At 41.4% G+C, this 27,626-nt stretch overlaps 1 protein-coding gene across 5 annotated transcripts in view; it reads right to left on the minus strand.

Annotated features, from left to right (window-relative positions):
- Positions 1-27,626, minus strand: part of inpp4b (inositol polyphosphate-4-phosphatase type II B) — a 244,664-nt gene that overhangs the window by 27,517 nt on the left and 189,521 nt on the right. For all 5 annotated transcript variants that reach the window (XM_055221563.1, XM_033968695.2, XM_055221551.1 and 2 more), the window contains 3 exons: positions 19,764-19,947; positions 6,982-7,296; positions 3,671-3,809 (listed from right to left, as the gene is read on the minus strand). In XM_055221563.1, coding sequence (XP_055077538.1) covers positions 3,671-3,809; positions 6,982-7,296; positions 19,764-19,947 — 638 coding nt within the window. The remainder of the gene's footprint in view (positions 1-3,670; positions 3,810-6,981; positions 7,297-19,763; positions 19,948-27,626) is intronic.

Consider the following 27,626-nt stretch of genomic DNA (forward strand, 5'->3'; position numbering starts at 1 on the left):
TATGGATAGGATGTGGTCTTCTTTAGTCTTTTTGTTCAAAATTCTGCACATGGGACCAGGCGACTCTCGGCCCCTCTCGGCCCCTCTCGGCCCCTCTCGGCCCCTCTCGGCCCCTCTCGGCCCCTCTCGGCCCCCCTCGGCCCCCCTCAGCCCCCCTCGGCCCCCCTCTCACGGACAAAAACCACATCCAACTCTTAATAACACTGAACTGGTTGCATTGTTGCATTTTGTCATCATTCTCTGGTCCCTGTCTATATGTCCCTGTTTTGTGCACCTTACTTGACACCATCATGCTGCTACAAGAACTGTCTCATGTTGTACTGAAGCCACACTGGGTCAGTGTTTACACTTGGGTTTAAGGGGTATTTATTATTTATGGGTTAACACTTTATGGAATGCTCCAAACGCAATTTCGTTGTTCTTCTGTGACAATGACTACAAATAAATTGAATTGAATTGAATTGGATCCCTCCAGGTCTGACAAAGCAAAAGTTACAGCGATTTTTATACTTTCAAAATGGCTACTTAAGTAAGAGCTCAATATGATCACACCCTGAAGCATAGGTAAATTCTTTTAACAATTGTTGATCCCAGATATGTTCTGATGACGTCGTCTCAGTTTGGAGTCTGTCGGATCAAAACCCTAGGCAAGTTTGTTAATGTATGAGGTCTAGATTTTGGACGACTCAAGTTCGACCCAATATGGTTTGGGGAGGGGCCATAATATTCTTATTTGTCCATCTCAAGAGGCTCAAAGTACCTGCTTAATTTTATGTGTCTAATATGAAAAATTAGGCTCTGCCTCCTCCTATTTTTAAAAATAATAGTAATCTCCACATTTTCTTTCATTTTTTACTTTCAAACAATAAAACATAAAATCATGTGACACATTGTTCCCCATTGTGAACAGCCTCTTTCACAAGTCCACAACAAATAGATTGGCCTCTATACATTTTTTAAAGAAAATTTTAAAGTGGGCACTATAGCACCATGCTAAAAGAGCCCTAATTTGCATTACATTGCATTCAGCTCACAAAAGCATATTTGTACTTCATTGGGTTCGTTCAAATCTGACAACATCTGTGAAAGATTAACATTTTTCCAAAAATATAGAATTTCTTGAAAAAACACTTTGACCAACACCCAACATTTTATTTAAAATTTAATTGATAATATTGTATTGCACATTGGTTTTGTGTCATTTGGCCAAGTTTGAAGTGTTTTGATGAAAACTGTTGGAGCAGAAGTTAAAAGATTATGATGCGTGATTCACTCAATCCGACGTCCTGTATGCTTTACGGCAGGACCGAAATATAATTTTTTACATGTCCTGCAGCAATGAAAATAAAGTAGTGCTACTAAGCCGCTCACTACACTCTAATATTTGATACCTGTGTGAACGATGTTATTGCTTGATTTATTAGATTTTCCTCACCCCGTTTGTACATTTGTTTTTGGGCCCTAATGAATAATGTTAAAACTTTTATTTTTTGTTTGTGTTTTAATTTATATAGCACATTTAAAACAACTTCAGTTGTCCAAAGTGCTTCAAGTTACATAAGAGTGGATATAGCTTTTCTATGCATTTCTCAGATTTCAAAATGAAAATAGTATTCCTCTGAGGCGCCAACAGGAGGCAGTGTTGCTTTACTAAATTGCAAAATCTTTTCAGCTCATTCATGTATATGGAGCTAAGAACACTGTCACACGTCCCCCACACAACAATATCTTCATATATGTGAGAACTACTGTATAGAAAATATAGGCTGCCCTGTCACTGGAATCAGCTCTTATCTCATTGGACAAATAGCAAAGCGGCACACAGAGGCAGCAACCACAAGTCCAGCTGTCACCTCCTCAGCAGCGCACCTGTCCAAACAGCGCAATACCCACAATGCATTGTCATCAAAAGCCTGCGGCCCCTCCAGGAGATAAAGCCAATGTCATTACTGCTGCCATGTTTGTATTTAGACAAGCAGATGAGCACTTTCTCTGAGGCCACACTGCATCTTAATAAGGGAGTCACAGGGGTCATCTTATCTCTGCACTAAGCACCAGGGCGCACACAGGGCCTAACCAGCCAATTCTAACACACAGGGACACACATCCAAGAAGCACAGCCTCCATCAATATGCTGGAATTATGCTGTAACTGTAGTAAAAAGACTATGATCTAGCAAACCGGCTGCTGAATAGTTTTCAAGGCAAGGGATGAAAGAGGTGTTCCTGGGAAACATATTTAACCCACCGTGCCCTAACACCAGATTCACAAAGGGTACTGCGGGCGTGACTGTGGAAGGAGCTGCGGAAAGAACCATCAAGGAGTCTATTTTACCGAACACGAAAGCAGAATGCAGCAACAAGTAACACAATCAATGCAGAGAAATGTGGCTCCTGAGAAGAATACTGAAGATCTCACACATCAACACAAAGGGCCTTCTGCAATGGCATTCTTTGTGCAACAATTAGTTACAATGAGCCTATCTACCCGAGGACAATGACATAGTGAGTGCATTTATCTATGAGCTGTCTCTCCCACACCCACTGCGTGAGCCTAATACAGCTGCTTGATGCCAGTTGGCAGCTGGAACAGGCAGGACACTTCTTTGGACTCGAGCTGAAGGCCACATTTCAGGAAAGGGCAGGCGTGGTCAACACTGGATGGCTCTGCATATCAAATACAGCTTTTATCCAATTCTCTGGCAATGTTTTCTCATTCTACTTTGCTAATGCTTAAACAACAGGGAACCTCCGACTTGGTGCAGACACAGAACAAATGAGTTTTGAAATGCACACTGGTCGCTCTTAATTCCAGAGTGAAAATGTTTAGGGTATTTGTTGGCACAGATATACAGTTGGCAGTTGGTCCGATCAAGCTGGTTTTCAATTAGGAATATGAATGTTTTTGTATGAGCGTTCCTGGTATACGGAGTAACATGCATTACAATCCTTGTGACAAATGTGCAGTTTCATGACGTCACATTTAAATACACTGACCCCAAACAAGTCTGTGATCACATGCGAGAGCTGATACTTTTAATTTCTGACATTCTTTCTTATGGTAAAACACTGGTAAGAGTCTAAAATTATTCACATATTGTAAGGTAAAAGCTGCTAAATAAGAAGAAAGACTCATTTTCTTTGGTAATAAGAAGCTACTGACAGGGACACCTTTTTTGACACATTAAGAATATGAATTCACTGATACAGGTTTTGTTGTTCTGATACCATTGCTGATACTTTAAGCTTGAAGTACCTGTTTACGTCCGATATAAACTGATACCGATGTCTGACACCAGTATCGTATTGGTGCATCCCTACTTAAGAATCATGGGAAACCAACTGTCTGACACTAGACACTCCCACACCTGATTGTCTGTCATGGTACATTTTCAAAAAAGTAAATAGTAGGCAGAGATGGGAGAACTATAAGGAAACGAGGACACAGCTGCATAACACTAGTAGTTTCTGTGTCATGGTGCAATATCATAGTGGCAGAAAGGACAAAGTGGGTGGGGCTAAAAGTTCAAACTAAAACCTGATCGTCAGGACCTGATCGTCAGGACCTGATCGTCCTGAAATCAGGTACAGTCCTTGTAACCTCAGTGTTCATAATACATAATTCATAATTCATAATTTAGCCTATATCCAGTGAGGGCGTACGTGTTTACCAGGGTTGTGTGAGGTGATGACGTCCGCGAGCTGCTTCTCTGGGGCTGAGTCCTGCTTGCTCTTCTCCTCTTCTTGGAGTTTATCCACCATGGCAATCACACAGTTGAGACATTTGGCTACACTGGCCCACACTCTGTCCTACAACAGCCAAATACACCATGAGCAGTCAATTCACATCCACTCAATGCATTTTTCATCATGCCTAAAATTAAAATATGCAAAAGAATATCCTACTGGAAATAAATTCTTAAAGATGTTATATTATGCAAAATTGCCTCGTGTGAGCTTTAAATCATCTCAAAATGTTGTTATCAATACATTCACTCACAGATGTTTGACTAACCCTTTATTATTAGTCTGTCTCCAAAGCTCAAAATGCCCTGTTCCACCTTGTGATGTCATTAGGTGGTAGTTTTTAAGTGAACAGCTACTTTTTACCTTTTCATCAGTAGATATGGGTAATCCCAGGGCTAAAATGGTCCAAAATGAGTCTAGTGAAGGTGTATGGAGTTTAAAAACACAGTGGAATGCCTGTGTATTACCATGTGACATCACAAAGTGGAATAGAGTGTTTTCTCTTTAAGATGATCCAGCCTAATTGTGCAGGGTTTGTGTGTTAAATATTTGTGAATGAAATATGGGGCCTTTAACTGATCTATACATGAATTACATACATGGAATTGTCTACTCCCTCGCAGTGATCAATAGATGCAATTAATAGGATTACTATAAAATACTGTCATACCAATCAGAATTCAAGGGAGTAATTGCTTCAGAATACTAACAAGCTAATGTTTGTACCAAATATTGTACTTTTGCAAAACACAGATTTCTTGTTTGATTATAAATTAAGTTCAAACTCACTTAATAAATAAGATTCATAGAGTCATCGAATGTTTCACAAAGATACATTTACATTTAAAGGTGCACAATGTAACTTCTCTGGTTTAAGGTCCTTATTTGTCTCCATAGAGATATTATTGCTTTGGTTGGTAACTTGCCTGTATAGATCTGACCTGTAACCTGGTCTGATGCTTGTCTCAATAAACAGATAAATCAAATGCCACAATGTAGAACACAAGCTGTTGGTGGGACCTTCACCACAAAAGTTACATAGTGCACCTTTAAATACTTCTACCCTACATGCACATTGTGATTGTGCTCGTGAACCTGCAGAGCTCACCTCCTGCACTCTATAATAACATTTACTTTACAAAGACATTCTGTATATTAGAGTGAAATCCTGTCTTATATTTTCCACTGAAATCTCAAATGAGTTGTGTGAAATTCCTCCTGTGGTTGTGGCAGATACTGTTCTTACATAGATGTTTGGCCCCGTAAATGTGTGGCCTAAAGAAGACATAGTATTCTTTTTCAGGTATTTAGCATTGGAATATAATATATTTACATTATTATTTTACACTTAGTTCAGGGTTAACGCCAATATTGACAAAAATGGCTTAATAGAAATAGATCCATTGACTTCGTGTTCAAAACTGCCAAGCAGACAGGCGTCTTCATAGTGGTATATCACCATTGAAAGCAGTAGATTTTCATTTGCTTGTTTTTATTTAACATTTTATTTTGTGTTTTTAAAAAATGGCTATGTGTTATTTTAGATTTTGAACATGCATGACCCAGGGTCTGATTTTATAAGTACTGAGCAATGGGCGAAGAAAGGGCGTAGGTCAAATACGGGACAATAACAATACAGGATTACACAAATGTGCATCAATCAATGCTCATCATAAGCTTAATTAGTACAACTATAATTAAGCTTATGATGAGGAAACACAATTATAACATACACTGATTTCACATACATTTCATATGTCCCCTTCAAAGTGCATGTGACAGGTTTTCATATTGGTGGGATAGTACCTGTAGTAAATATTCATCAGAGTTCTACATCAGTCAAGTGGCAGTTTGTGGGAAAAAAGTTGAAAAGAAAGGTACAAAAGTATAGAAATTAGGGCTGAGTTCTAAAATGGAAAATCTCTACCTGTGTAATTAACACAGAGGAGCATCCAAAATGCTGGGACAATTTATACCTAAGAAAGCATTTTTCTGACAGATTAAACATTGATTTAAGAAAATAGAGGTGTTGGTATTTATTTGTATTATTCTACACATAATGCTGCATTCAGACCAATCAAGGGTGTTGAGTTTTCAAGCGTTATCGTGGTGCTAATATGATGTTGACACAGTGTGTTTTGAGTGCTCATGCATTGGACGCTCTGTTCACACATCTAATGCATCAGACGCCAAAGTTGAAAAAACGTTATTTTTTACTTTTTTTGACGTGCCGTGTCAACCAATCGGAGACTACGCCCCATTGACGTAGCGATGTGACCATCTGAAAGAAGGAGAGAAAGACGGTAGCCACAAACACCACATCAAACGGAATAGAGGATGGCCTCATTGTTGCTGTTTGCCTGCGGCCAGAACTGTACGATGTTGATTGATGCACTAAAGCCACTCTCTCAACCTGTTCTGCCATCATTCACTAAGAGACTGGGAAAACAAAACATACAAAGGCACTCAGAGACCGCAACAGACACCTTGCATATGTGTCAAGTATTTTTCTTTTCGAAGTGCATCCACGGCATCCATGAAGCATGTGGCCTCAAATGCAAAGGAGTCCAACTAGAGGCATCCAACACAATTTTGACACTGTGGTCTGAATGCAGCATAACAGTTATTTATATTTATACATATACATTTTGGCCCTTGTTTACAGTAGGGTTGCTAGGTAACTGTGTGTGCTGCCCATGTTCAACTAAGAAGTAAAATTATAACTTACCAACAAACAAGAAAAAACAAGAAAAAAATAGGATAAAATAGGATTAAATATAATGACTTTGCAGTGACAGCACGCTGGTGGGAGTTCTGCGTGTTTACCTATGGCGAATGTTCAGCAGTTTCCATGGTGACACAATGCACATAAAATGGAATTAAACAACACACTTTCAGGAGCCTGTGATCAATACAAGCGTTCATGGTCCTGTTTAGGTATTTGGATTTCAACAAAAAGTGAGTGTCAACAGCACAAATTAGTCCACTTGTAGTTCCAGCTAAGTCAGTTATTTATGGTCAGATGTAAAAAAAAAAACCCCAAAAAAACAAAAACTCAGATTAAAGTCTAACTTGAGTAACAGAGCTTCAAACAGAGCAGTGTCTACAGTTAGCATCACAACCCCAGAGAAGGTTGACATCAGCTGCAATTTAGTGAAATGAGCAGTTTAACCTGTCATATACACTTCAAACAAAAATAAAATTATTTAAAAAAGCTAAAGACAGTGACACTTGCCCATTCCTCGTCGTCGTACTCTTTATGGTGTGGTATTGAGTCTTGCTGCTTCGAGGGCAAAGTTCCAGCCTCTCCTATTGTGTTGGTTTGTGATCCTTCCACATTATTACACTCTTTGGGGCTCTCTGTGGCCGGCGTGGCTGGACTGTGGACTGTGGGAAGCGTCTGGGGAGAGCTCTGATTGTGGTCGGACCCGTGGTGCACTTGGCCTGACTGCCTCTGGTTCTTAGAGCTGAACCCTGGCCGCGCAGCATGCAGGGCCAGAAGAGCGCTCTTTACCAACTCGTCTTTAAGTGTGTGGACAAACTGCTCTGTCTGTGACAAAGAAGAGAGAGAGGAAAAAAGATGGTTACATCACTGACGGCGTTCATGTGACATGGTATTTTCCAGTCCCTTTACATAAACACTGAGCTGGAGGATGCCATAGTGGAATAGAGGTTATGCAGATACATTATCAGTTGAATGGGATAAGATAAGATTAATGTGGCAAGTTTGTGGCAGACTCAATAAAACCTCGGCATTTTATCAGGGGGCAACCATGGCAACCATGGCAACCCACTTTTAAACAGTGATTTTCTATTCACCTGAGCTGCTACTGCCAAGTCTAAAAAACTGATTTTTGTGAAGACAGAGCTTAACTTAGATCTAAAATTATAATAAAAACACATCTCTTTCTGTTGATGCATCATACCACCATTTTCCCTCATAACACACTTATGCCAAACAACAGCCTTTATGTTTGTGGTGAGCCAAATGTTGATTTCTGACAGTATATTTTTTCACAGGTTAAGATTAGGGTTAGGATCATCATTACGTTTAGAGTTTTTGGTACGGTTTGCTAACTGGGTCTTGGCAAAACTGAGCTATATTTTATATATAGCTATATTTCTTGCCACGGTGTGAGCGGGAAAGGCCGTTACCTTCAACAATCTTGCTCCAGATTGGCTATTTAGTTGCTATAATACTCGTGCTTGACATTCCAAATATGGAACTCTGCTCCAAATTTGCCCCTGTAATCACAAGCCTCTAGCCTCAATGAGTTTAATCTGACTGGAGTTGAACGCTATGGGTGACATCACACTAACTTAGTCCAGTTCTTTATACAGTTTATGGTCACAGCCAATGAGATATAAATAAGGAACAAGAGAGATTATCACCTTGGTAACGTATAGTAAAGAATATCCAGTTCCCACAGACGTGTTGTGAGTGTTCTACTCAGAGCTCAAACAAACTAACAGGGATCTGGACTTCATACTTTATCTAATGCCCATGTTGTACCACACTAATGTGAACAAATCTTGAAAATGATATTTTTAAGTAATATACCCAAATATATTTTAGGTAATACAATTTTCTTTGAAAATAATAGGCCTAAAATTAACAGAATAGTTATCAATGCGTGTGTCCATCTGTCTAGTGCAGACTTTTTAGAGTGATTATGCATTTTCAAGAAAAATGTCCTAACAGAGACAGGTAGAGCTCCCAGCATTATTAGGGCAATAAATATCTTATCATATCTCAATTTAAACACTTAAATCAACACATTTTCTAGTCCTGTTTTTACATTATTTTCAATCAGAAATTTTGCTCTGGTTCCACTCACAAAGCAACAGAACCCACGCTCTATCTAGGCCCTGTAAAATAAATAAATAAATAAATACATACATTTATTTTTTAAGTTGCTTGTCTCTGTAAAAAACAATACCTGATTAATTTCATTAACTAAATTTTGACATGGTTTATTTCAGAGATACGTCTACAATCTGCCATGCTGTCCTTAGGCAAGACACTTCACCCACTTTGACTGAATATTTTGTTTTGTATTGCACATTTTCAGATCAAATATATTGCATTTTGTGTTTCACTGATTAATAACACACCATCTATTTTGTGTTCATTAATCTATTGTCCAAACTTTGCTGACCCGAAAGGCCTAAACCTGCACTCTAAAACGGACTATAAGCTTTACAGTGATCCCATAAGGCTGACAGAAAATGAAGACAGACTGTGTGTTCATCGTGATGTTAGAGTGTGGACAAATAGTTCTGTCTGGGGAAAAGAGACATTGTGAGAAACATACAAAAAAGTTATTGTGCCAAAGACAGCACCACAAATGAAAATGTTAGTGTTGGCAAAGCAAAGGAGACGGGGCCATTGAGAGACCGAAGCAAGTGTCACTTCACCGGTGGAAAAACAAAAAGGAACAGTTCAGATTGGAGCTGGGACAGAGCAACTATTTACAGACTAAGGAAAAAAAAACAAAAACAAAAAAACAGGGGAAAAAATGCATTCCCCCTCTCGTGAAATAGCTGCTCTCCATTACCGTAGCCGTGCCAGCAAGCTACGAAAACACCAACAAACAACAAACAATTCAATTACTCCTCCTCCAGTCGGCTTCTCAGAGGAGTGCGCCCGCTTTGATCTCAAATGCACCCGCTACTGTAAAGCCGATGACGATCCCAGAAGCAAGGAATCAAAAAATTATGAGGGCCCTCACGAGTAATGGAGTTAGCGCTGCAATGAGCTATTCTATTACCAACGACAAAATGGAAAGGGAAGAAAACATGGGATCTGAGTCCTCTACGACAAGACGGGTGTGAGGTCATTACAGTAGTGTGTATGTTTACTACGCGAGTCTTCTTCACACGCAGACCCCGCTTTGTGATGGGAATTCTGAGCAGTTTAGAAAAGCAGTGTTGTCAGCAAACTAGCAGATAAGAGAAGGCATCCCCGGGCCACACATGTCCTAGTGCAGGAGGAGGGCTTTATGTAGATGTCATCAGGATGGAGATACAAACCTATTTTAGAGTGAGTGCCCAAGAGGAAACACTGCTAACAATTTAGATAAGGGGGCCGCAGAGCCTAAAATGTGACTGAAGAACAATGTTAATCCAAGTACAAACAAGTATTAAAAACATCTACACCAGAACTAGTCTAAAGTGCCTAAACACTAAATCCACTTTTTTGCTACTACACTGTGTATGGTGTTTTACAGGCATCGTCTTCTTACTGTTCCAGGTCCCTTTTTGCAAATTTTAGAGCTAATCGGGTAAATTTGCAGCTTTACATTCAAACACAGCAAGAAAGTGTGTGCTCCAGTGGCTACTGCAATTACAAGTACTATATGACATTACACAGGTCTTCCCTGATTACAGCCAGCTGTTTGTGATTACAAACACTTGGCTGTAGGAGGAGAGTTAAAAGTGTTAGACCGATCACACTGTTCCTTATGTCTTTAGACTCTGCCACTTCTCCCCCCTCACTCTTTTCTTTAATCCTCCAGGCACTACCCAGTTTAGCAGGTCTATTTGCAATGAGGTTGTGGGCGAATTTTAGGTGTTTAGTATCATGACGTTTTTGGCAAATACAGCATTTTCAAACCAACAAAACAATCATCCAACACAATCATCTAAATATGTTATGTGTTAGGAATTGATATTCCATAGAAGTCTAATACCCCCTCCTTAAACTCTGCTGATTGCAACTGAGACTGTAGAGGTGGGCATCTCAAGATGCTTAAACAGAGCAAATCAAACATTAAAATGGAACTAACTTGCTTATTATCTTTCAAACAAAGGTATAAAGTGAACTTTCTGCACACCATTTCCAGTCCTTTCACTGATGTCTGTTACTTTAACCTCTATTAAAAAGATGTGTTTTAGCACATTTCTGTTGTATTACCAAAATATCTTTGGAGATATTGATTTTTGATCTACTACTACTTTTACTTTTATAAATGCCTTGATTTCAAAACATTCTGCCTATAGAAACTAAACATTATTGTGTGTGTGATCTCTATTCTAACCTTAAAAATGCTGATCATTGCTACACATAAACTGTCATATAGTACCACAAGTCATTTAGAATCACAAATACTGTATGTTTATTCTACATTGAAATGTGTTGTACTTGTGAGATTATATAACACAAATTACATTATGGCACAACAATAATGGGGTACCTTAGAATGCCTCTGCTCTGTTTGAAGCCATGTCCCGGGGCTTAATGATAATTTAATTAGCCTCTGGATCGACAACCCACTGAACTGTGAAAGAATATTTGCCACAATTGACAAACAAAATCACTTAACCACATAAACAATGTCCTCCGCTCTACGTGAATTATTGCCCCGGCCTAATTAAAGCAATTATTTATCCATATCTCACGTCATACACCAACAATTCTCCATGTGTGGTTGCCAGGTTGGCGTAACAAATGATGACAGCAACAAAGTCTTAATCCCACGAGCTGCGGCCTGTTCTATGACCAATATGGCTCAAAGTGCTCTTGGGGATTATGGTGTGTCTTATAGTTTTAAACCTTTAAATAATAATAATAATAATAATAATAATAATAATAATAATAATAATAATAATAATAATAATAATAATAGTAAAGTAAAATCAGGGCAAATAAACAGTTAAACACAGCACAAAAGTTAAAATTAGAGACCGTAAGCAGCTTTGAAAAGGTGCATTTTTGAGAGAAGAAGGAGCATATTCCAGAGTCTGGGTGCTGAGCGTCTGAAGGCTCAAGCTCCCATTGTGCAGAGTCTGAGGAGCAGATGAGGAGCAGATGAGGAGCAGATGAGGAACAGATGAGGAGCAGATGAAGAGCAGATGAGGAACAGATGAGGAGTTGATGAGGAGCAGATGAGGAACAGATGAGGAGCAGATGAGGAGCAAATCAGGAGCAGATGAGGAGCAGATGGTGAGCAAATGAGGAGCAGATGGTGAGCACATGAGGAGCAGACGAGGAGTGGATGAGGAGCAGCTGAGGAGCAGATGGTGAGCAAATGAGGAGCAGATGAGGAGCATATGAGGAGCAGATGAAGAACAGATGAAGCACAGATGAAGAGCAGATGAGGAGCAGATGAGCAGATGGGGAGCAGATGGGGAGCAAATGAGGAGCAGATGAACAGATGAGGAGCAGATGAGGAGAAGATGAGGAGCAGATGAGGAGCCGATGAGGAGCAGAGAGTAGGACACAAGGTGCGGCAGAATCAGGTTGGGGATGTATGGAGGGGCCATGGTAGAAGGAGTTTAAAGTGGATACGTTGTTGGACCAGGAGCCCATGGAGCTGGGTGACGATAGGGGTGATGTGATCTGAGGACTTTCTGCGTGTGATAATTAGAGCGTCTCAATTCTGGAAGTGCTGAAAGTGATGGAGAAGTTAATACTGAATAATATTACATAGTTTCAACACAAGTTTCCCCTACAACTTCAAACATGTATGTGCTGTAAAAGTGATTCCAAATTTAAGCAGGACTTTGTTCATAAGAAAGTGACAAAGTTACCCAAAAGAATATTTTATTTGCATATAAACTAAGAACACAATAATAATCATTCATCAAACTTTTATAGCACATTTGGGACACTCAAAGACGCTAACTGGGAGATAACCGTGACTGTATTTCTCAGTAAATTAACTACAGCTCATCTTTGAACAGAAATTCACAAACGATGAACCTGAGAATTTCTATTAATGACTAGACCCATTAATGCCAAACCAAAAATTGCATTCTAACAATATTGTACACATTTTATCTGCCCCCATCTGGATTAAATATTATTTGCCTATAGAATGTTGAGATGTCATCTGAAACCCAGCAATATTACAATCTCACTACTCGATTCGAAAATCCAAAAGCCCTTTTCCCCAGTGACAAGGCCATCTGATAATTGCTTAAGGAGAGGGAGCAAACGAGCGGCTACACTTAAAACACCATTGTATTTCATTCATATCCATTTTAATTGCCTTGCAGGGATCCAAACGACTTCCATTACTGTAAGTCAATGATGTGATGCAGCCTGCTCTGGATAAGAAGCCATGGGTAATTGCCTGGGAATTTCTGCACACACTTTTATTATGTGAATTTTAGACAAAGGTGTAAAGTAAACAGTATTAAAAAAACAGAGCTGTCTGTGTGAGCTTGATTACAGGCAAAAATACTACATGAAAAAAATCTAAATGTAAAATCAAATTGAACTCTAAGCCTATCTGACCCCAATGTTAATTTGCACTACGGCAGCATGTATTATTCATATTTTTTCTCCTGAAATGATTGAACAAAGCCACACACTATATTTAAAAGGACGTAGAATGTATTTGCACTTGTTAACCACCGGGTCACAGAGCTAATGTATTTAATATAGCTATGTGGGTGTCCATATTTAGTTTCAAGAGCAATGAAGAGGAAGTGTATGAGAAAGTGTGGCTTTATGTTTAAATTACAATCCCACAACTCAAATATGAGCTTCAGTACTCAAACTACGCTCAGCTACGAGTGGAGTCCACTTTAAAAAAAATGATGGTCCAGATTTATATGGAACTAATAAATGCTCTATTCATGGCTATGGCTGTAAAAAATATTCTTGACCCATGATGTGCTTTGCTGCAGATTTTGTTCACTCAAAAACTTTTTTTCATATAACATAATATCTACAGATGTCAAAAGCCAATAAAAACAATATTTTGACCCCTCTTCCTATTTTGCATTGTATAATACATTTTACATGTATCATTTGCAAGCAGAAGGTTGGCCTACTGTGCATATTTTACGTTGATATGTAAAATCAAACATGACCCCTTGCTGTGAGTCAAGGGTGTGTGTAAGTCGTCATGTTGGTTTAGCAGTGTACACCGTATAGAAAAAGAAAACGTGTTAAGAAAAAGTGCCAATTGTTTTCTTTTTAATCATGCTGCGTCTACTGCCATTGAGTGCAGTTTGTTAATAACACACTTGAAGCTGGTGCTCATTCATTTTCATTGTTTAAACAATAAAGATTAGCCGCTGAAGTGTAAACACTCTCGCCACAAGACCGGCAGGAGTTGTCATAGCAACAGGACTCAGACGTTCAGGCGTAATCGTTCATATAACAAGCTATAATAATGGCTTTTATAACACGGTCAGTGAGAAATCCGATGGCTAACTACCATGTGCTAATTCATACAGTGCAGTGGCATCATGCAGAGGGGGGGTCTGCATGGATGTTTATGGAGGAATGTTCAGCACTTATAATGATGACACAATGCACACGTTAGCAAATACTGGCAAAAAAGTTTTAAGATAAGCCCTATTCTCACAGGACTAGCTTTACCTAGGGACATCTATAGGGACATTCTTCTGGTCTTTTTCCTGGAAATGGTGGATTGATAAACACATCAAAAGAAAACAGGAACCTTTTAATTCATCCTCATCAATTCAACATCATTTCAAGTTTGTTTTTAGCATAATGCACCTGTACTGTTAAGTCCTTACCGCGCTGAAACCATCAGTGATAAGAACACCATCAGATTACGTATGAAAGAGCCGCATCCTGTCTCTTTTAAACCATTCATGCTCATACAGCTCCTCCATCCAAACTTTACAAACTTTGTACAAGAAGCACCTGATAGAAGCTCCATGCTGCTTGGTCCTCAGTTGCCACAACAACCACATCCTGGTCACGTCTTCTACCGCAGTTAGTTTTATGTTTTTACTTTTAAACTGAAAAAACTACCATTTTAAAAGACATAACGCATGGCTCCCTGTTGTTTAATGCTGACCTAAAACTATAAGACCAAAAGTTAAAAAACTGAGAGGAACTGTGTAACTATAATTATTAGTTTTACTTTAAAAACTGTAAAAACAACAATATTTTTGGGGTAAAAAAAATCCCAAATAGCCAAGAAGATGGATGTGAGTACGACCTCTGTATCACATATAATTTGACATAGCCATGCACAGACAATCACAAACCAGATGAGTCCCTAGTTACCATTATCAAGATTGCTAAAAATAAAAATCACCATTGTCCTGGACACTGCTAAGAGGGCGGAGAACTGCATAGCAATTTGCCTTTTCACTGTTATTATCATCAGGCCGAATTATTATTATAATTATCATCAACGGAATCGTCACCATATAGAAAGAGACACACACAAAAAAAATGCAATCAGCGCGTCCGGGAAAAGGATGGAACTCTTGATGGGCCAAAAGTCTGGGTAGCATTGTGGATAACCTTGTGAAGTTTTCCACGCCTACCACTCAGAATTTATGCAGATGTCGGAAGTAGGAAGCAACCAGAAATATCAGAGGAGCCTTGGAGAAAACTTTAAAGTGCATATGACAAGTTTTGAAGATTGTGCAATTTTTACTTAATTTGGTGGGATGATACTTTTTGTAAATATAAATTACAGTTTTAAACCAATCAAGAGGCAATTTACAAAGAAAGTAAAACAAAAACAAAAAAACTTTAAAATTGCAGGGTTTCAGAGAGTTTCATATTGATGGCATCACATTAGGGAGAATTCTATCCAAAAGTTCAGCACAATTTAAACACAAGAAACACATTTTTATTGTACTTTAAACATTATTTCAACAAAATTTACTTAAAAATAGCCAAACTGGGAAAAATTGTACATTTTTTGTAATATCTAAGTCGAACTGTTTTAGTCAAATGAGTAGTTTAACCTGACATATGCACTTTAAAGAAACTGTAGCCTGGGCACTGAAAGTTTTTTAAAAAGGAACCACAATCACAACTGAACCTGGGCTGCAAGTGCCTAAAATTGCAGATGGAGGACACACACATTTTTCTCAGTTTATGGACAGGCCTCATGTGAAAGCTCTGAACCTCAAGCATTCATTCACTGAGCTGCAGAGGCTGCAGTAGCACTGATTCATGATGGGAGGCAGGTGCTGGGGTTTAGGTAGTGACACTTCAGATCAGAGAGAGTCCTTTTAGTTTAAAACCAACTGATTTCAGGAGTGAAACTGGCTGCCCAAATGAAAGACGCATTCTGCTATTTGATTGGATAATCGTCTTGAGAAACAAAACACTGAATTATAACAAACAATTTGGCCATCATGCCCAATATTTTTTGTAATGAAGAATAAATCAGCTGTATTGTATTTGAACACGTTTACCTCATATCTGGGGACACAGATGAGTCATGTTAATGAAATTTAAAATAAAAATCTTACAAACAGCTCCTTAAAAAATGTATTTCTCTAAAACCAAAAGAAGTGGAGGAAAGGGGATCTTTCTCTTTGAAGCAGTCTCACTTCCTGGGCAGGTCTGACGCTGTGACATCTGAGGAATTTCACACGTTGCCTTGACAACCTCATACTGGTGCTAGCATGCTTTTGGACCCATGAGCAGTGGTTAGCAGGTCGCTGTAACAGAAATTGTCAGTGTCATGAATCTAAAATGATGATACACAATTTTACTGTATATTGTTTAAATTCACCTGCAAAGAACCAAGACTCCAACAGCAAATATAACTAAACAGTCAATAGGTACATAGATGAGTGTGAAATAATAACCTCCACGATCTGCACCATCTGATTTGTGCTGTATAATTTCATATATACATCAAGACACCAGGCCACACTCAGTTCTATATTACAAGAAGACTTTTAAATTAAGTTCACTGTTAAGTTCCTTAGGTGTAAGAGTTTGCAATGTTTCTATTCAATAAGCTTCTCTTTGTTTAAAGAAGCTTGTCTTGGTCACCTCCTCTAGGAGGAGGAGGGACTTGCTCTATGCCAACAAAGCAAAGTGCACTTACATCATGGTGGGCATCATTAAAATGTGTAGCCACCGGTTTGCTCTGTCGTTTCTGCACATCAGCTTCTGTGTTCACTTTTTCTTTGTTTTAAGGACAGCACAGTAAATGAGTGATGTGATGTATAAGCTATTACGCTCCTTAAGAGCATTTTCTTACCACTGTTGGGATGTTGAAAAAAACAGTTTATGGGTGTTCTTACTCTGGGCACAGCTGCCACATTGACAGTATCAGCAGGGTCTGAGTGGGTGTGGCTTTGGGCCTGACATTGGCACGAACAATGTAGTCTCTTAGGAGGTGAAGGTGTCAGAGAGCTCAGGGTCCGATGTAAGGATGTGCCAGGGCTTTTTAAAAATGTCCTTTACAGCTGCAGAGTGAGAAGCATACTAAGTGATACAGGTAATAGAACTGTTTTTGTTTTTAAGAGGCTTTTTTAACTGTTCAATCCATGGTTTCTTAAGAACAAGATCATAAGCATTTTCAATCTCTGTTGTAGGATAACTGCTTTGTATAAACCTATTTTTCTTGTCTGTGTATTCCAGAATATTGTTGGTAGTATTACACACAATTTTATATTTTAAAAAAGAACATAATTAGGTGTCCATGCTTCTACCAGAATAAAATACATTTTCAAAGCCAAAGTAATTGTATTTCATAAGCCCTTGATATTCTGACTGAGTGGCATTGAGGCAGAACCATGGGCAGCATAACAGACAAAATGTGTTTGCTTTGCTTTTTATTGCTTCATTTTTGTCCATGAAGCCATTGTTGTTTTTTTTACCTCTGCATTGTTGTTTAGCTAACTGTTTTGAACAACTGCTTGATTTTGTTTTAGATGTGAGGTACAGACTAAATATTTAGCAGAGTTGTAAACTTTTATATTTGTTATTAAACTGTAGCAGCTCTTTAACATTTTAGACATGTTTTGAGATTTTACAGGAGAAAATGTCATTACTTGTCACTGACACTTATATAATGTCGACACTCACTATTAGAAATGTTCATCTGCATAACGTCTACAGCAGCACACAGTTCCATATGTATTTCCAAGTGAGTGTCTCGTCCCTGGGGCAGGGCCCACTCTAGAGCAGAGACGTTCGACTTCACTCATCACAGAACATGAACTGCAAAAAAGCTGCATAGAATGAATCAAAATTAACATGCTATTGTGACAGCCCTGCTAACTGCACAGATGTGTGACACTATATGAACATCTGCTTGTAATGAAAATACAATTTACACATTATCAAATACATTTGACGTAGAAGTAATCACAGATGGGGGGAAAAAAGAATCAGGATTTTTTTCCCACCCATATTAATTCAATTTTCTTCTATCTTATTGACGTACAGACAGACTTCAAGTATAAAGAGCCTGGTGTCAGGATCACTACAGTTTTAATTTTATGTTGATAGGACTTCGGTATTTTTTATACAGATTGATATCAGCCTGGTTCCCACGCTCTCTGTTGCATCTCAAGCATGGTGAAATGTTACTGTGCAATCAGATAAGGTTTTTTTTCAGTGACACATGTGAAATGAAGAAGTTTGGCCATCTATGATTTACAAATGCAGAGGCAGAGGGAAGGAGACACTGGACATTCAGTGAAATTGTGCAGATTTAAGTCAAAACTTATGAAACACAAGAAACATGAGTTGATATAAAAAGACGCACTGTGGACCACTTCTCTACAGCACCACGCGTTATTACTGCAACAGGATTGGCTAGTAGACCCTGAAATGTACTTGCCTTATCATCGAGATAGACCAATATTTAGATTACAATACATCGCTCTTTCAGTATTTAGTATTTCAGTATTTTCCCCATACGCATGTAATCCACCATTTTTAGGTTTTTTTGGACACAGAGTGAGCCAAAAAAACTCCAGACTAACTACTATGGAAAAATAAAGCAGTAAAATGGGTCATCGATATTAGTTAAAGATTAATAGAATGATCTATTATCTAATAATAAATTAATCCATATAAATAAAGAAAGCCAACACTGTGTCATGTATAGTTTCTTTAAACGTAGCCTATGACAATTTTTTGGCAGTGCGTCTGCCACAAATATGTAGCACCACCAGGCCAAATTAGATCTTGTTTTGTCCAATTAAAACACCTGTAATGAAATACTGTGGAACAGTCTAAGAAATAATATCTCCATGGACACAAGTAGCTAGCAAACTCCAGCAGAGAAGCTACACAGCACACCTTTAAAATAATATACAATATAGAGTAATTTGAGGTACAAAAAACAACAAAATAACAGATGCTCAGATGCTCGTTAGCCCAACCTACATAGAAACTTGAGATTTGAACCAAGTCTTAAACTGTTTTTTGCTGACCGGGGCGAGAGCTTGCTTGGTCCAGGGTGCAGCACGTCTAATCAAGGATGAGAGCGAGCAGCGACACAGCGAATGTACCAATTAAGATGGCTGATTGGACTCTATTCCACTGTGGCACAGCAGATTGCAGCCTGACAGCACCAGATGTAATTCATTAATTATACTGATCAAAAATACCCCCACTCCATAAAGCTTCACTGCTGTTCACTTCTGTTAGTTTTATGGGTATTCCCGAGGTTTGGTTTGTTTGTGAGAATGTCCTGAAGGCTTGGCTGGTATTGAGTTTGGAAAGTTATGCAGAAGAAAAAAAAGTGGGTTGTTGTATCAAATTGATTTTTACCAGAACTGGTGCACCGCCATTGTTGTCCTCAGAGACAGTAAACAGTGAGAAGGAAGCCAACACAGCACCTGAATAAGACGCTGTGCAATTTACACAAAGTAAAAAAGAGAAGATTCTGCAGCAAACTCTGAGTGATAAATATTGGATGCTTCACAACTATTTGCTTATATGAGCCATGTGTCGCTGTTCTGAAACTCTTTTTTATTCTTTTACCATCAAGGTTGAGATTTTTCAAATGTATATTTCAGACAATTCTTGAGTAAACAGCTCTTTCTCTGAAGCTGTGGTGTGCGCCACATAACATCATAAGGCCTTTTTTCTGTGGATTATCCTGTATAACACATAATAACAAACTTCTGGACACAAACAACTGTAATAACACTTAGTTACATCACCTCGTATTTACTGGTGGCACTGATAGAACACAGTCTTTTAAAGCCAGCTTGGGCTTTAAAAAGACATTGAAACAATAATGGAGACAAACTACACCATCCAATTCTGCTATGAAGTTCACACCGGTTCTAGTAGTTGCAGAACTGTACCTTGTCTGAAAGGTTCTTGAGAGCGTCCCGGAGCGCAGGAGATGAGTGCTGGTGTGCGGCCTGCAGCAACTCGTCGGACAGGCCGGTGATGAGCGGCTGCAGCAGGCTCATGGAGCTGAGCACCTCCTGGGCTTTGGCCGTGTGCTCAGGGGAGTAGTAGATACACTGGTAGGCAGTGCTGAAGCTGTGGGCAACAAGAACATGCACATCAGGCATTTTTATTGCAGATGGAGGATTAATGCAGAAAACAAACCAAAACTCAAGCCCAAATATCAGGGTCATGTGTGTTTGTTCTGAACATGGAAGAGGAACTCATAACAACAAATGATCTCCCATTTTGTTTACATGAAAGTGCCAGCAGCATGAGCCAAATGAGCAGAACACGAGAAGTCAGTATTTAACATCAAACAAGCCGCAGTGCAGCCTGCACTGGCTGACCTGGACTGCCCCACCACCAAAAATCAACACCAGCATAAATAAACAGAGGAAGAAAACCCAGCAAACCCAGCAACACCAGCTAATGAGGAATCTACCTCCTCTCATATTACACAAAAGTGCACTATTACATGCACTTTTGGTAGAGCAAGCAAAAAAATGTGAATCAGCACAGAGTACGGGCACAGATTTAATTGTAGAGCAGAAGAAGAACACTTTCCTTGTCAGCGCTTTTCCAAAAATGTAACCACCAAATACTGGGGTTATAGCTCAGTAAACTCTCAGCACCCACAATTTGACCCCTACTGAATAAATACAATGTATAATAAATGTTAACCAAACCAGGACACTGTTTGTCCAACAAGATTATGACAATGTACAGTACCAATTTCCTGAACAAATGTGTTTGTACGCTGCAGGCTGGAGTTAAAAATGGACAGCTACATCAAGTGTCAAATTGAAGCTGCATTTCGACCCATTTCCAATATGAATAATTAATTTCACATTCATTTCTGGGGAGCCATTTAATGTGGAACAGACGCACCTTTCAACAGCTTTTATATCCAGGCCAAATCACTCCAATCTGAAAAGTTTTTATGACTTTGACAAAGTTTCCTTCCACTCCCTGAATGCCATCCACCGAAAAGTGGAACGTGGCTTTCACTTGTAGCTTTCTCAGCTATAGTCTCCTATCTGTCCTGTATTGTATGCCATTTACGTTATACCCCTAGGTCACATCCTGGGCCATAATTGACACGAGAAAGAAAGTGCACCAAGCGTGTACATAGAACTCCTTTTGTCACTGCCACAACATTAAAGAGATTATTCTACAGCAGGTACCAGGCATTTACTGTGTCTTAAGACGGGCTAACTGTAAATCCTGGCCTTGTTGTTAAGGCTAATGAGTCCCCCGGAGGATGGCCACCCGTAAGCTCAAAGCTAATCAAGGCAGGCCACAGACACGCTAGAACCTCTGAGTCTGGGTGCAACACCGCGCTGACCGCCTCCCTGTCAGGCACAACCACAAGACGCAATACAGAGTGTTCTACTACAGCAGTCATTATGTGTACACGAAGACCATACAAAGCTCCTTTACAGCCTCACATGACTTACCTTAGTTTACACTAAAGTGAACCACAATGCAGCTTGTTTTTACAGGGTATCAATGACACTTGGCTGCTAATGCTATAAAACTTATTTCATTTGAGTGGTGTTCAGAGTATTCAGTGTTTATCTTCTGCAGTACCCACAGCAAAATACAAAAAAAACTGCATATATCTGAAATCAGATGCTTTTCCTGACATTTACTGAAGCTTGTAAATGTGAGCGATATGGCAAAATATAAGGCCTATCGTTCACAATTTGAATATTGAGAGTCCACACTTCACTGTGATTGGTTGAATCCACCTGCCACTCAGACAATGCATGACAACGACTGGCCAATAGAAGATGTGGGACAGAAAAATTGCATATATCTGTCTTTGACACATCCGTCTCTTCAAATTATCCAATCTTCACAGTACAAAACCACCAGAAAATGTCATACCGCCAACCCTTTTTGTGGGAAAAGATAGAAGTGGATTTGTCACTGGTGTCATATCACACTAATTTGTGTTCCGCTGTCCTAATTATGTGAAATTGAGCGTTAATTTGGCTCACAACAATACTCCAATAGTCTTGGTTTTGCCTTTAATTCTTTGCAGCATGAGAAAACATGTAACATGAGAAAACAAGTTACAAAGACAAACAAAAAAAAAAAAATCTAACTGCTTCAAAAACAAGAAAACGTGTGGGTTGCTGATTATATGTTAACCAGAGTACGCTATGAAAATAGTTTTACAAGGAACCATACAATTATAAAGTGTAATTTGTCAAAAAGAAACAAAATATTTAAATTGTATTTTGTCTTTTTATAGAATGAAGAAAAACTACAGATTAGAGCTGCAACATTACCAAATCACACTAACTACAATTATTTGAGTCTGTCTAAAAACCTAAATGCAATTGGATTTTTGTATTTGATTAGCAGTTTATATTTCTTTCAAATATTGTTCTCTTCAATATGAATTCTTCTTGACATGTTTAAAATGTGAACTTTAAACAGAATCTTGTTATTACAACATCACAATGCTTCTCAGGAAAATCACAATTAGATATTTTTCCCAAATTGTTCAGCCCTACTCCAGATACAAATAAAAGGCAAAGTACATGAATGTAAGGACGTAATAGTGTAGTGACTCTTATTCAATACTGGGCCTGTTGACTCATCAGCACAAATCCAATCCCAACAGGAGCCTATGTGGGCCACAGTGAATGTAGGGATCTGCCACCTGGTGTGGAGGACACAACGGATCCCCTCTAAAGTTAGCTAATGCTGTGCTCCAGGTGTCCTCACGGGTCCAAGCTTGGATCTCGGATGCCCGTTCCAGTTATCAAATCAGAAAAACAACAGTTTAGTTTAATAAATGTATTCAATGAGACAGGAATAGTGCACAATAGCCTATACCTTAACCTTAACAGTGACTAGAATAAACTAAATCAAGTAAAAAAGAAAAAAACTAGTGCAGAAAATCAGTCAAAACAAGGATCCAATTAAATGAATTTAGTAACCCGGACATTGTTACTCCCCTCCCCGAACCGCCACCTTGACGTGGTGGAGGGGTTTGAGCACCCGAATGATCCTGGGAGCTATGTTGTCGGGGGCTTCATGCCCCTGGTAGGGTCACCCATGGCAAACAGGTCCTGGGAGACGGGTCTGACTAAGAGCGGTTCAGAAGCCCCACATGAAAGGAAAAAGATCAAGGCCAGTTACGTCGCCCGGACTGGCGTTACCGGGGCCCCACCCTGGAGCCAGGCCTGGGGTGGGTGCTCGGCAGCGAGCGCCTGGTGGCCGGGCCTTTCCCCACGGGGCCCGGTCGGGCCCAGCCCGAAGAAACGACGTGGGGCCGTCCTCCCGTGGACCCACCACCTGCGGGAGGAGCCATGAGGGGCGGGTGCGGAGAGATCCGGGTAGCAGTCGAAGGCGGGGACCTCGACGACCGGATCTCCGGACATGGAGACTAGCTCTGGGGACATGGAATGTCACCTCGCTGGGGGGGAAGGAGCCTGAGCTTGTGCGGGAGGTTGAGCGTTACCGGCTAGATATAGTCGGCCTCACCTCCACGCACAGCCTGGGCTCTGGAACCCAACTTCTTGAGAGGGGTTGGACTCTCCATTTCTCTGGCGTTGCCCGCGGGGAGCGGCGGCGAGCTGGTGTGGGCTTGCTCATTGCCCCACAGCTCAGCCGCTGCGTGTTGGGGTTCACTCCGGTGAACGAGAGGGTCGCGTCCCTGCGCCTTCGGGTCGGGGACAGGTCTCTCACTGTTGTGTCGGCCTACGGGCCAAACAGTAGTGCAGAGTACCCGGCCTTCTTGGAGTCCCTGGGAGGGGTACTAGACAGTGCACCAACCGGGGACTCCGTTGTTCTCCTGGGGGACTTCAACGCCCATGTGGGTAACGACAGTGACACTTGGAGGGGCGTGATTGGGAGGAACGGCCTCCCCGATCTGAACACGAGCGGTGTTTTGTTATTGGACTTCTGTGCTAGTCACAGCTTGTCCATAACAAACACCATGTTCGAGCACAAGGGTGTCCATCGGTGCACATGGCACCAGGACACTCTAGGTCGGAGGTCGATGATCGACTTTGTTGTCGTGTCATCTGACCTCCGACCGCGTGTCTTGGACACTCGGGTGAAGAGAGGGGCTGAGCTGTCAACTGATCACCACCTGGTGGTGAGTTGGATCCGCTGGCGGAGGAGGAAGCCGGACAGACCTGGCAGACCCAAGCGCATTGTGAGGGTCTGCTGGGAACGTCTGGCGGAGCCCTCTGTCAGGGGGGTCTTCAACTCCCACCTCCGGGAGAGCTTCTCCCTGATTCCGGGGGAGGTTGGAGACATGGACTCCGAGTGGGCCATGTTCTCCACCTCTATTGTCGATGCGGCTGCTCGTAGCTGTGGTCGTAAGGTCTGTGGTGCTTGTCGCGGCGGCAATCCCCGAACCCGGTGGTGGACACCGGAAGTAAGGGATGCCGTCAAGCTGAAGAAGGAGTCCTATCGAGCCTTGTTGGCTCGTGGGACTCCTGAGGCAGCTGATGAGTACCGGCGGGCCAAGCGTGCCGCGGCTCGGGCAGTCACAGAGGCAAAAACTTGGGGTTGGGAGGAGTTCGGGGAGGCCATGGAGGAGGACTATCGGACGGCCTCAAAGAGATTCTGGCAAACTGTCCGACGCCTCAGGAGGGGAAAGCAGTGCTTTACCAACACTGTTTACAGTGCGGGTGGAGAGCTGCTGACCTCGACTGGGGATGTTGTCGGGCGGTGGAAGGAATACTTTGAGGATCTCCTCAATCCCACTGTCACGTCTTCCGAGGAGGAAGCAGAAACTGGGGACCCAGAGGCGGACTTGTCCATCACCCTGGCTGAAGTCACTGAGGTGGTTGGCAAGCTCCTCGGTGGCAAGGCTCCGGGGGTGGACGAGATCCGCCCTGAGTACCTCAAGTCTCTGGATGTTGTGGGACTGTCTTGGCTGACACGTCTCTGCAACATCGCGTGGCGGTTGGGGACAGTACCTGTGGAATGGCAGACCGGGGTGGTGGTCCCTCTGTATAAGAAGGGGGACCGGAGGGTGTGTTCCAATTACAGGGGAATCACACTCCTCAGCCTTCCCTGTAAGGTCTATTCCAGGGTGCTGGAGAGGAGAATCCGACCGATAGTCGAACCTCGGATTCAGGAGGAGCAGTGTGGTTTTCGTCCTGGTCGTGGAACACTGGACCAGCTCTATACTCTCCATCGGGTCCTCGAGGGCTCATGGGAGCATGCCCAACCAGTCCACATGTGTTTTGTGGATCTGGTGAAGGCATTCGACCGTGTCCCTCGTGGTGTCCTTTGGGGGGTGCTCTGGGAGTATGGGGTCCGGGGCTCTTTGCTAAGGGCTGTCCGGTCCCTGTATGACCGGAGCAGGAGCTGTGTTCGCATTGCCGGCAGTAAGTCAGACCTGTTCCCAGTGCATGTTGGACTCCGCCAGGGCTGCCCTTTGTCACCGGTTCTGTTCATTATATTTATGGACAGAATTTCTAGGCGCAGCCAGGGGCCGGAGGGGGCCTGGTTTGGGAACCACAGGATTTCATCTCTGCTGTTTGCGGATGATGTTGTCCTGATGGCTTCTTCGAGCCAGGACCTGCAGCAGGCACTGGGGCAGTTTGCAGCCGAGTGTGAAGCGGCTGGGATGAGAATCAGCTCCTCCAAATCCGAGGCCATGGTTCTCGACCGGAAAAAAGTGGTTTGCTCTCTCCGGGTGGGTGGTGAGTCTCTGCCCCAAGTGGAGGAGTTCAAGTATCTCGGGGTCTTGTTCACGAGTGAGGGAAGGATGGAGCGTGAGATTGACAGGCGGATCGGTGCAGCGTCTGCAGTGATGCGGTCGCTGTATCGGTCCGTTGTGGTAAAGAAGGAGCTGAGCCGGAAGGCGAAGCTCTCGATATACCGGTCAATCTACGTTCCTATCCTCACCTATGGTCATGAGCTTTGGGTAATGACCGAAAGGACAAGATCGCGGATACAAGCGGCTGAAATGGGCTTCCTCCGCAGAGTGGCCGGGCGCACCCTTAGGGATAGGGTGAGGAGCTCGGTCACACGGGAGGAGCTCGGAGTAGAGCCGCTGCTCCTACACGTTGAGAGGAACCAGCTGAGGTGGCTTGGGCATCTGCTCAGGATGCCTCCTGGACGCCTCCCTAGGGAGGTGTTCTGGGCATGTCCCACCGGGAGGAGGCCCCGGGGAAGACCCAGGACACGCTGGAGGGACTATGTCTCTCGGCTGGCCTGGGAACGCCTTGGGGTCCCACCGGAGGAGCTGGAGGACGTGTCCGGGGTGAGGGAAGGCTGGGAGTCCCTGCTTAGACTGCTGCCCCCGCGACCCGGCCCCGGATAAGCGGAAGAAAATGGATGGATGGATGGACATTGTTACTACTTTAACACTTAAGCAAAGTTTAAGTGTAGATTTCTGCTTTTGTTGACATTAGTTTGTTAGATCGTTAGCAACGTTAGCATAGCGCAGCATAACAGCGCATTTATAACTGCAGACGCTCAACAGCTGTAACTGAGCAGGGTCACAGAAGCCGACGGACAGTCAAGAGCAACTAAAGGAAAAATAACACGAGCAAGATCAATGTTTAAACTGTCGGGTTTTAAATTTCACCAAACGCACAGCACAGCCATTTTGGATTTTCTAACTGACTCTGAAATGGTCTCCAAATTTCTGAGTAAAAATTCCCAGATAGTGGCACATTCAAGTTGTCATGTATAAATCTGACCTCTGACCTGGAGCGAGGCTAGACCTAATGCTAATGCTACAAACTTTGATCTCCTCATCAACATGGCAGTCGGGACAGCGCTTTTGAGAAACCAAACTACAGCTAAAACAGGGATTCAACCTTGGCTGTCCCCATTTATTTGAAGGAGGGACCATTTAAGCACGAGAAATAATCATAATAATCAAATGAAAGTTAAGAGCACGTATAATACTGCTAGCAAAACACTTTAGTATCTTCATTGTGGGCACATTTTTCAGTACTCAAATAGTAGTAGTTTATAGTTGTAGAGAAGGTTTCAATGGAAGTGGACAAGACATTTCAGCTCAGATCCATAAGACATTTTTAATTTGCTGGTACTAATATGGACACTGGGATTTATCCTACACTGAGATGGATAAGCCCAAGTCCAGGCATTTATAGCCCTAACCCTAACACATGCTTCTCTAAAAGGTGCACTATGTAACTTTTCCATCTCCTTGGACACAAGCAGGTTACAGGTCAGAGACACTAGCCTGCTTATAATAAGAATGCATGTTATTCAAGATATTTTTGCTTTCTCAAAGTAGTAGACCTTTCATTCCGGAGCATTACACTTTTTTCAACTTATTTTTGACAATGCCCAGCCTGAAGGAAACTACGCCTCAATGGATAATCGCTCAACCATCCATATTACAATAGCTCGATTCTCTGCAGAATATATTTTTGGTGGATATAACAGTTTTTTTACTAGTCAAAAATGAGGATTAGCACATGCGGTGTGAAAATGCAGCATTTTGTATCGACTGCATCAATATTCTGCTCAATGTGTAAAAAAAAAAGAAAATTTGTCCAAGGAATATGTATGTGTAAGTCTATGTCCCCGTGAGACTCATTATGTACTGTATACACACACACAGCAGCCGGCTGAGAATTCCCCACAAATAACAATTATGTTTATTTTAGTTTGTGTAATGGTATTTACAAAAGGTGGAGTAGAACTGTGTTAATTTGTCACAGAATGAATTTATACAACAGAAAAATGTGTCCAAATCTGAAACCATAACAGAAGGAGGAATTGAAGGTTGATTGCAGGTTGAAGGCGATGGT

The sequence above is a fragment of the Periophthalmus magnuspinnatus genome, chromosome 1 (assembly GCF_009829125.3).
Source record: "Periophthalmus magnuspinnatus isolate fPerMag1 chromosome 1, fPerMag1.2.pri, whole genome shotgun sequence".
NCBI lineage: Eukaryota > Metazoa > Chordata > Actinopteri > Gobiiformes > Gobiidae > Periophthalmus > Periophthalmus magnuspinnatus.